This window comes from Poeciliopsis prolifica, unplaced genomic scaffold, assembly GCF_027474105.1.
Source record: "Poeciliopsis prolifica strain line A6 unplaced genomic scaffold, Auburn_PproV2 SCAFFOLD100, whole genome shotgun sequence".
NCBI lineage: Eukaryota > Metazoa > Chordata > Actinopteri > Cyprinodontiformes > Poeciliidae > Poeciliopsis > Poeciliopsis prolifica.
This window is the reverse complement of record NW_026562475.1, coordinates 105,001-116,304: the sequence shown is the minus strand read 5'-3', so window position 1 is coordinate 116,304 and position 11,304 is coordinate 105,001. Positions and strand designations below refer to the sequence as shown.

General features: G+C 38.9%; 1 protein-coding gene and 1 long non-coding RNA gene across 2 annotated transcripts in view; both read left to right on the top strand.

Moving 5' to 3' along the window:
* The first annotated feature begins 6,824 nt into the window (after positions 1–6,824).
* Positions 6,825–8,096, top strand: LOC129353981 (uncharacterized). Its single transcript, XR_008605107.1, has 4 exons — positions 6,825–6,934; positions 7,012–7,096; positions 7,173–7,284; positions 7,621–8,096. It is a non-coding gene; the product is annotated as an uncharacterized LOC129353981 (long non-coding RNA).
* A 1,914-nt stretch (positions 8,097–10,010) lies between these two features.
* Positions 10,011–11,304, top strand: part of LOC129353980 (transmembrane protein 41A-B-like) — a 9,225-nt gene continuing 7,931 nt past the window's right edge. The window contains exon 1 of the mRNA XM_055023435.1: positions 10,011–10,306. Within this exon, the coding sequence (XP_054879410.1) occupies positions 10,146–10,306 (161 nt within the window). The 5' untranslated portion in view covers positions 10,011–10,145. The remainder of the gene's footprint in view (positions 10,307–11,304) is intronic.

Sequence of the window (11,304 nt, the reverse complement as noted above, 5' to 3'; positions counted from 1 at the left end):
ATATATATAAAGTCCCTCCACTGGCTCCCTGTAGCTCAAAGAATAGATTTTAAAATACTGTTGTTAGTTTATAAATCACTGAACGGTTTAGCACCACAATACATCACAGATCTGCTGTTGTTGTATCAACCTTCCAGACTCTCAGGTTCTGGTTCTGGTTCTGCTCTGCATCCCCAGAACCAGAACCATGAGAGGAGAAACAGCTTTCAGCATCTATGCACCAAAAATATGGAACAAACTTCCAGAAAACTGTAAAACAGCGGAAACCCTGACTTCCTTTAAATCTCGACTAAAAACACACCTGTTTAGAGTTTTATTTGAAACGTAATCAATTAAAAATGTAATGATGGAACAATGTATTGTTTGTGTTTTTGTGTTTATGATGTAAAGCACTTTGAAATGCCTTGCTGCTGAAATGTGCTATACAAATAAAATTTGATTTAATCATTTTTTTTTTTTACTTCAACTACTACAATAGCAAACTAAAATGTTGTTTCATAGGAAGTGCTGTAATGGTTTTGGCAAAAATTTTCTTTTGCAGAAAAAAGTGAATAAATTCTTAATAAATTTGAGTGGCTGCTCATTGGGGAAAATGCACAAGAACACACAGGAATATCTATAAAAGTAATTAAAATCTGGACAAGCTTATCATGTGAGGGGTTAATTTAGTGAAACTCCTAGCATCCTAGCATAGTACGTTCGGGCCGGAGACAGAGGAGCGGTTCGGCAACCAGCCGGAGGAAATCCAAGGAAGACTTGCGATCCAACGCGGGGAATTGAAGACTGAACTCGGGCAACCGGTACTGATAGGTGGGTACTGATGGGTACCCACCTATCAGTAGGTACTGATAGGTATTTTCTCAACCTACATGAGGGAGGGTGAGGGACTTTGCTCTCTGGTGCCACACAAACCACCTGGAACTCAACACCTCTAAGACGAAGGAGCTGGTTATAGACTTTGGGAGGTCCAGACCAAAGCCAAGACCAGTCGTACTAGAGGGAACTGAGGTTGAGGCCGCGGACTCCTACAAGTACCTCGGGCTGTGGCTGGACAGTAAACTGGATTGGTCAAAACACACCAGCCACCTGTACGGGAAGGTGCAGAGAAGGATGTACTTCCTGAGGAGACTGCGGTCCTTTAACATCTGCAGCAAACTGCTGTGGATGTTCTACCAGTCTGTGATCGCCAGTGTCCTCTTCTACACCGTGGTGTGCTGGGGAGGCAGCACATCCAAGAAGGACACGTCCAGACTGGACAAACTGATCAGGCGTGCCGGCTCTGTGGTCGGCATGAAGCTGGACTATCTGGTGACGGTGGCAGAGGCGAGGACACTGAACAAACTGCTGGACATCATGGACGATAGCAGCCACCCTCTACACGCCGTCATCAGCAGCCAGAGGAGCCTGTTCAGTGACAGACTGCTGCTTCCCAAGTGCCGGACCAATAGATTCAAGAACTCCTTTGTCCCCCACGCCTTCAGACTGTACAACTCCTCACTGGGGGGTCGGAGGTGACACAGGACAGAGGGAAGAAGGAGTAGTTTTTCTACAAATGTGAACTCCATATTTATCAGGCCAAACCATACAGTGCAATACCATATCACTGGTCAATCTATCGACCAAATTGCTATAATTTCCTTTTGTGTTGTATTTATATTCTTTGTTTTGTATTTAATTTGTATTTTTTTGTATTTTGTGTATGCTTACTGTGTGCCACATTTTTGCCTGTGAGCTGCTGGTAACTATAATTTCCTGAGGGAGTCTTCCCAAGGGATCAATAAAGTCAAGTCTAAGTCTAAGTCTCTAAGTCTAAGTCTACATAAAAAGAACCACAGACAATGTTTGAGTTTTCAAGCAAGTCTTTTGCAAAAGGAGAAGGCACAGCAGACCACTTCCTCAAGGTGTCTGCCATGCATTCTGACTTTCTGCATCAGAACTGGTTCTTTATTACAAAGCATAGCAGGAAAGGAATGTGGGAAAAGGCAGTTTAAGGAGTATCCCAACATAAGAAGTGGCTGCAGCTCCAAAGTCGAACAAGTTCCTTTTCTCAGGGATGTGAATGCTAAACCTATTAAAACTACAAATGTAAGAATGATAACAAAACATAATTATTCCAACATTCCCCCCTGTTTATAATTCTTACATAATAGCTATGCAAAAAATAATATAAAAAGAAAAAGAATGATTACACATTTTGTATATGAGTTTCAGAATACTTATATACACATATATAAAAAGAATAGAAAATATCAAAGAAACAGTAAAAACCAAATGCATATTTTGTCGTCACCAACACCCCTTGTTTTCCAGTCATCTTCATTCTTCTGGAGCAACATGTAGTCCTCATCAGTGTCAGAGGTTACCCTAACCCTAACAGAGGTTAACCCTAGCAGTGTTAAAAGTCTTAAACATGACATGGAATGATGCAGGCTGTGAACAGACAGAATAGGATCAGTACAGTCAAGATGGGTGTTCCAATCTGTAACAAAAGCTGCCACCAAGGTCCGGAGGTCAGCCAAGAAAGAAAGTCAAAAGGTTGAGAACCCTGAGTTCCACTGTCCATATAGTTCTTAAGCTCTTCCAAAATCATCAATAGGGTGTCATCAGGGATGAATGCGCAGCTTGCTGAACCTATGATCTTGCAGATGCCTCCTGGAGAGGCTGTGAGAAAATCCAACACAACACGGTTTTGCAGAACCATGTTCCTCAAAGTGCTCCCCAATATCTCGGCAAAAACATCTAAGCTCCATGTCCGCACAGAAAGTACCAGTCAGCCATCACCCATTGACCATAGTCTCCTGGCACTATGGCGCTGCAACGAGCTGTCTCCTGTCGTCCTCTCGTCTGCTGAGTGATGTTGAATCTCCTCTCCTGGAGCAAGTCGTGACAGTCTGGATTGTCGTTCCAGATGCTGCAGTCTGAAGTTGGCTCCTGTCCTCTGCAGGCGATGCAGTTGATAAATTCTGGTGTTGTTTCGCAGAAGGTGTAAACTGTGTTACACAGGTTCCATGGGATCATTCCCAGTGCTCCAGTTCCATTGTTGTAATTCCAGCTCCTGAGAGACCCTGGTTTGGCTCCTGCCAAGGAAATGGTCTTTGGTATTTTCATTACAGTCTGTGGAAATGGAAGAACATCAGCAGCAAGTGAACAATTCATAGCTCCAAAAAGTCCTTTAGCAGCAGCTCCTGTCCAAAGTGAAAAAGAATAGTCCTTTTTGCACCATCTGCATCCCTTTGGTATGGGGTTGCTGTACCGTGGGTGTGTACAGAACTCAGGCCATAGAGACACATCTGTTTGTCATCAGTGATGTTCCCTGGTCGAAGGCCTGAGTTGTGTGTGGCGTAGGGCAGCTGTGCACACACATAGCAGTTCACCACGTTCACCTCATTAGCAGTCCTGTTCATCAGTTGCCACCACAGGTTGGTGCTGTAGTCATGTGGATGAGACTTGGGGAAGAGTGTTTCTGCTTCTCTCCTTATCTTGTGGAGGCTGAAGCAGCTTCCACTCCAGAACAAAAAACATGCTGCAGTCACAGCGCAGCAGAGATTCCACCTGGCCTGTGAGAATCCCATTGCTGCTCAGATTACAGAGATGTCAGAAGTTACCTAGGACTCTATAGAACAGGGGGTTGATGATTTCTTCACCACCGTTGAGACGAATGATCCTAGAAAGTTAGACCCCTGAGTTGGTGGACTCCCCAATGCTCCCACCTAGGCTCCCAACACTCTCTGCAACTTACAGTGGCTGAGATGAATCCAGCTGGGTCGTTCAGCAATCTTTACAGCAGCTGGAGTCGTTATCAGCACCTGGAATGGTCTCTCCCACCGCGGGCTGGCCCAGCTCTTCCTCTTCATGACTTTGGTATCCACCCAGTCTCCTGGCTTGATGGCAGAGGTTTTCTGGGGGGGAGGAGTCAGAGGGCAGTAAATTTGCATTTGACACCTCTTTCTGGTTCAGGGTCCTAAGCATATAATCTGCCAATGTTTGTTCCTCATTGCATTCTGTAAATCTGGAGAAAATATTGGTATTTAACAAACAAAGAAAAGGGAGGACAGACAAGAAAAACAGCAGAGACATTCACAGGCGGCCTCCAAAGTAGGGAGCATTCCGGTTGATGAGGTCTGGGAAACACACACACCTTTAACTGTTTCACATGAAAACACAGGAAAAAAGAGCCTCAAAGTCAGTTTCTACACACAGAAAGAGAGAGAAAACTTTAAATTGAAAATCACAATATAATGTTGGGTTAATGATCTAAAATAATAATAATAATAAATGTCCCAACATACTCCCTCCTCTTTATCATTTTACATGCCACAACAAAAGGAAAGAAAGAAAAAGAAAAGAGTAGGAAAATGAAAGAAGTATAAAAAATACATAATGTAAAACAAACAAACAAACAGCAAAAAAATCAAATGCATTTATTATCATTCAGTGCTGCCTTTTAGTTATCCACATTTGTTTTATGCTTTTGAAGCATGATACTGCATGTCTGCTAAAATAGTTTAATCTATTATTAGTTCTTCTACATCTTGTTCTAGGACGTTTTCAATGTTGTCCTGTTGCTGCTTTTTTCATATTTAATCATCTAACCTTTATTATTATTATTATATTGTGCTGCACACTTACAAACTGCTAGTTTTAGCTGATAGTTACTGTATATTGCTTGAAGGATAACTGTTAGCAAAGAGGCATTTTGTTAAAGATCATGAGAGATATGGATGTTATCAAATTCATCAAGGTGAAGCACTTCTGTTTTACTCCTGACAGATGGCACAACCCAGAGTTGGTTCTGTTGCAGAACAATGTTATTACCCTTATAAATGAAAATGACCATTCTGAAATTAAGCCAAAATCTCAAATCCTCTAATTCAATATTTCTTTATGAATTTAATGATCATCAATCAATCAAACTTGGATTAAAGGTTTTAAACGTTATCTAGAAAACCTTATGTTCATTCACAAACATCAATTTGGAGTAACTAGTTAGATAAAAGATCAAAATGTATTTTAACCTTGCATTTCAGACCAGTTGACAATGTAATTTTTTATTATTAAATAATAATGTGATCAGTTACTCAGTTCTTGACACTCATTTCCATCAACGTAATGTGACACAAGCAGAAACATAAAAATTCAGTCATAAATTTTACAGTCTGCTTTCATTGTTTTTGTACTTGTTTGTTCAGTAGATGTTGGAGAAATTGTGATATTATTAATCAAATATTCGTTATTCTCATATAATCTTCTAATATTATCTTTCTTTGATGCATTTATTATTTGATCTCATTATAGAATTAAGAATGTTTCCAGTATTGTTGATTTACTCTCATTCCTTTGTCAGAAAGCCTCACTGACGAGAAGCAGAGACAACAGTTTTCCTGCAGGTTTATCTCTTGGTGAAGAGCTCTGCTTCATTGAGTTGCTACATAACTGTCACTGTGTAGATTGACTAAATATTCTGTTTAACTTTGTGCCTGGAAGGAGATTATCTAGTGCAGAATAATTTGTGTGTTAGTTAGTGAATAACATTTGGCGCTGTAGCTGTGTGATGAGTTGTTTCCCCTCCCTTAGAGTTACAGCGTTCTTGTGATTAGGGATCCTGAAAACAATAAAAAAGAGAGGAGCAGACAAATGTGCTTCAGGGCGGTAGGAGATTGTAACTGAAAGCACATCTCTGTCTGTTCTCCTCGCAGTAAGAAAGAATCTAACTCTCCTATGTTTGATAGGTGTTGACCCTAACAGTAGAGGTGGCGAGGGACTAGGGCAACCAGTGGATAAAATCCACGGCCTCACAAAGGGAAACCAGAAAGCCATGAACCCGGGCTACATAGTGGTTAAATCTGAAGCATCACCAGGAAACACAGAAAGCAACCTCAGAGGGCACAGAGTACCGCAATTGGCAAACACTCAGGCGCTGAAGTGCTGGCAGGCTGCTCCTCATAAACTCCTAGATGACGGGGTGATTGAACAAAGGTTGACTGACACCAATCTAGGCACCATCACTGTGGTTCTCAAAGTGTGGGACGCACGCCCTAGAGCGGGCGCAATGCCATTGCAGGGGGATGGAGGCACGGGAAGCGATATGGATGAATGAAAAATAAAACAAAAGTAAACAGTTACACAAAAGTGTTTCACTGTAAAGATGGTTTGTAGATTTTATTGCAACCTGAAGTGTGAAATAAACTTTAGTGGAGTTTGAAAATAAAATATGTGTATAGATTTAATGTCTGGTTCAATGTGTGTGTGTGTGGGTGCTCAGTTGATTTTTTTTTTCTTTTTTGAGGCAGATTTTATTGTAATGCAAAAGGGGGCTGAAAAAATGTTTGGGTACCACTGATATAATGGATGACGAGGGACGCAGCAGACAAAGAGAAAATCCCCACCAAGAGCCAAAAACCCCGTTCCCAACAGTCGGTGTCTTTCAGACACAGTACAGACAATGAGAGCTGTGTGAAGAGGTGTGAAATTCATTCGCATATCTACCCTCCCTCACTCCCCTGATCCTTCCCCCTATTTTCATATTCATAACCTGTCGCAAATTATGATTGGACAGTGTACCTAATATCTCTAACTATTAACCAGATTTTTGAAATACACTTTTGCTAAAGTCTTAATTTGGTGAAAGAAGTGTAAGTAGGTAAAATGGACAAAGTTATTGTTGGTTACAGCTTCTAGAAAAGTACAATAAAGAGAAAGTTTTATGAACAATTCAGTCTCACCAGCTGAGCCACACAACTGGCTGTTCTCTGTTCTTAAAATGACAATGAGTGAACTGTTTCAGGGACACGTTTGGACCGGCATTCTTAAAATAGTTTATAGAGCCGCGCCCGTTTTCATACCTGTTAGTCCAGTACGTGTAAACTCCAAAACCTCTGAGAGCTCAACACAATCAGATCTGCTGATAACTTCCAGCTAACGCGCTGCACCTGAGGTGAGCTTTCATTTCAATCTTCTGTTTTTGATGATCATAAACCAGTTGTGTCCCACTGATTGTCTGCGTCCTCTCAGAAAATGAAAGCCCAGGTTCTGTTGCTGCTCCTTGTTCTTGTCAGAGTTGAGTTGATGTCCATCCGTTCCCATGGGGACTCACCAGGTACAGTCCTTGTACCGTAATTTGAAGGAAACTTGAGGATTATTACTGAAACTCTTGTGTGATCTTGGTGTCTCAGTTGTTCCAGAAGACGTGGCCCTTGCAGAAATGAGAGGGGAACAGAGAGAAGTAAAGGCTGCCCCCCCTGAACCAATCACTGAGTGTTTCTCAAAATCTTAAAAGTTTTCTCAGTGAGTGTAAAAATGATCACTTTCTTTCACTTTCATTTTCTTTCCAAAACATTTCGAACATTCACTATAAAATATTTCTCCCTTCCAGATTTTGTGGTGATTTTTTTAAATTAATGTTTCAGCTCAAACAGGTTTCAACTTAGCAGTTAAAGATAACCTGATAATGATTATTAGAATTATTATGGAGTAAAAGCTGTACAAACCAATCTGGTCCTATGTGACAAAGCATCAAGCATCTAGAACGAAAGCATTTTGGTGATCATTTTTAACTGTAAGCTACTTGAAAATGTGTTATGGTTTTACTGAAATGTGTTTGTGCTTATTTTCTTCTTGCAGGAGTGAAGAAATGGAGAATAAAGAGGAAAGAAAATCTTTCCATTTTTGCACCTATTTACTTTCCAAATCTGTTTATGTGCTCATTATATCTGAGAAATATGTTCCTTTTATCCACACCTCTAATTTTATAAAAATATGCAAAAACATTGTCTTAAAACATGTTCCTATAAAGATTGCATTGCACTAAACTAAAACAATTGGAAAATAAAATGTTAATCTTAGAAATCTGCTTCTGCTTCTTGCAAAATGTTGAAGGGTGGAGGGTGCAGCAGCTTGAATTGTTTGTTTTTCTATGTCAGATAATACATATATGGATATTAGAATGAATAATGACTTAGTTGATGAGGTCAGATCAGAAAATTCCTGGCTCGACTGCAGGAGGGAATGGTAATTTGTAAAAACACACAGACAACCAATTAATGCAGTATTAGTCATGTGTAGAGTATCAATGAATATTTACAATATATAGAGAGAAGTACTTCAAATAGTCCATGAAATCCTAGAAATGTTTTTTCTAGTATGTTGTTTTTTTTTTTTTCCTTTATCCAAGGCAACATTTAACAATTGAACTCTTTGGACTGAAATAGATCATTTTGCATTATCCTGATCACTTCCATCACAGTAAGAATGAAAGTGTAGTTGTGGGTCTGAAAATCTCCAATCAGACTGGAAGGAGTTGCAGGGATGTGATGATTCTCTTGATTCAATGAATGTTAGCTTTGCAACAGATTCCGTCTCCTGGCCTGGAACAAGATCTGGTTCCTTTCTTCAACAGGAACCTGGCTTGTGTAAAACAGACCTGATAATCAATAACCCGGGGTCTTATCAACATCAAAAGTCATTTTATTCATATAATCTATACATATACATGTCATGGAGGAGGAACAGATTATATTTCAGGCAGCCAAAATATCTGTAACTTTGGGAAATAAAGAGCAACTTTTTCCAAGTTCTCAAAAATGATGTGTGATAGCATGTAGTAGACTGGAAATTTCCTTAATCCAGTAATTTGATATATTTTACATTAGAACGTGATTTATCATAAAGTCTACACTCTCATTTTTTCAGGAAGACTTAATTTTTGGGCCCTGCTATCAGACAGTTTCCATCTTCTTGTATCAGCAATGAAAAAGTATAAATACACACTACATGTTGGAAATTATTCTTTTGCTCAGTATTCTTACAAATAATAAGAAAGCTCCCATCCCTTAAAACTTGAGCTAGTTCTACATCTCCAATAACTTTCTTTAATCCATTTTACAAACTGATAGGACTTACCCCAATCATATCCTGTCCAATCTTAAATTTTGATATAACTTTAAAGTCTTCCATCATTATTTTCTTTTTTATTTCAACTCTTTCTTCCTCATCTTCAAGAGATCCTGCTGCCGCTCACACACCTTGGAGCCCGGCCACCAATCAACGGTGCACCTCTTGTTGCACCTGCAGAGTGGAGGGGGTGGAACTGTAACCCTATCCCACCACACTTTTATCACCTGTTTATTTCAATGGTTTCATGACACTTCTGTACTCTTCCTGCATATTAGAATCCAGAACTGTGCATGAATTGTGGCATAAAAGTCAAAGTATGATCCCTCACTTACCGTATTATACTTCTGCTGCACAAATATTGATGAATGTTTCAGATCATCAAACATGTTTTTTTCTAGACATATATATATATATATATATAATATATATATATATATATATAACTATATATATATACTATATATAGATCTATATCTATATAGATATAGATCTATATCTATATATATATATATATATATATATATATATATATATATATATATATATATATATATATATATATATATAATATATATATATATAACTATATATATAGATCTATATATATAGATATAGATATAGATCTATATATAGTTTATATATATATATATATATATACTATATATATAGATCTATATCTATATAGATATAGATATAGATCTATATATAGTTATATATATCTCTATATAGATCTATATATATAAGAAAGCTCCTGTCTATATATAGATAGATACAGATATATATATACAGCCCGAATAAATACAAAAGCAAACTAAGCATGGAATCTGAGGACAAATACTTTTTCAAAGCATTGTATGTGGTTAAATTATTAGTGAGCATTATGTTTTATTTCATTTATAAATTAATAAGTTAATATCTAGCAAATTTAATATTTCACAGAAATAAAGAAATATTTCTAGGTATTTTGGATAACGGAATGTGTAGCCAAGTAGAAAAAAAACATTTCCACGTACTGAATGAAGACACTTGTTTCTCACCAGGCTGCTATACGATCCGGGCACCGACCGCTGGCAGAATGTCAGCCGTCATATGTGGCTTGCCTCTCGGAAAGTGACACCCCCTTTCAGCCGGTGCCGTCCACCGGAACCAGAACATGGCAACCTGGCGTCCACCGGGCGTACTTCCTCTGCGCTCAAACTGAGTTGTTGGTGAAAGTTGCCCGTCAGGAGGAAAGTTTCTCTGGACCGGACAGCATGCGCTCCTTAGCGGGACTAACTGTCATCGTGGCGACTGCAAGTGTCTACCTCTACCTGCTGTCGACGCACCTTCCCCCGGGGCCGACGCACCTTCCCCCGGGGCCGACGCGGCTCCAGCCGGGGCCTGAGCTGGAGGGAGAGGCCGTCTTAGAGTACAGGTAGTAACTAACACACTGTTTTAAATGAGGTTCAGTCCAGCCTGACCGTACAGACAAAGGGGATTCTTTCTTTTCCAGCAGGTTCAATCCACTATATTTTATCTTCTTCATTCTAAACTAATTAGATTAGTCACTCTTTAGCTTTAGAAACTGTAAAGTACGCACTATTTATCTAAAAAAAATCATCTCATTTTTAGATTATTAAGCAGATAGACTGATGTTATTGAACCCAGAAAATGACTGAGAACAAACGTAGAATCCAGAAAAATTTCCTCCAGAACAGGAACGCTTAGTTTCTCTTATTACTTCCAAACTGTGGAGACTGACGAAGCTCAACTTGGTTTCCATTCCAGCTTCCGATTTGTTGAATGGCTACAGGGAGTCCACCTCATTTTTCACTACCTTCCGCATCTTTAATCGACTCTAGGTTAAAAAGTACAACACCTAGACTCTTCAAACATAGACTCATTATTCTCAGCTAGTAACAAAATATTTAGAACCATGTTTGGGATTTGTGAAACCTTTTTCTGATTTGTGAAACCTCAGTAAAAAAACATTTTTACCCTTTTTTGCAGTTTCGAGCAGTAAGACCAGAGGATACTTACTTACACTTATCTAGCAATGCTGAATAGTAGCACCTAGTTTATTTACTTTGGATTAGCTTTTTCTTCTTTTGCTTTATTATTTGATTGTATTTCCTCTTAATTCCTGTAATGCACTTTGTAATGCCAGTTTGCTGAAAATGTGATACACTATTTGAATAAAATTACCTTCACATTTTTACCTTCTTTTATTATTACAGGAGTCATTGTGATATTTTTTATCTTCTCTTTTAAATGAAAGTCATCAGCCTGTAGACCTCAGTTTAATAAGCCAAAGTGCTATTTTCTTTTTCAGGCATTGTTGTATATGTGGTTCACAATGTCATAAATGTATGTATTATTTTGCTGTGGTCAGAATTTCGTTGGGGGTCGATTTCCAAATCAACTTTGACTTGA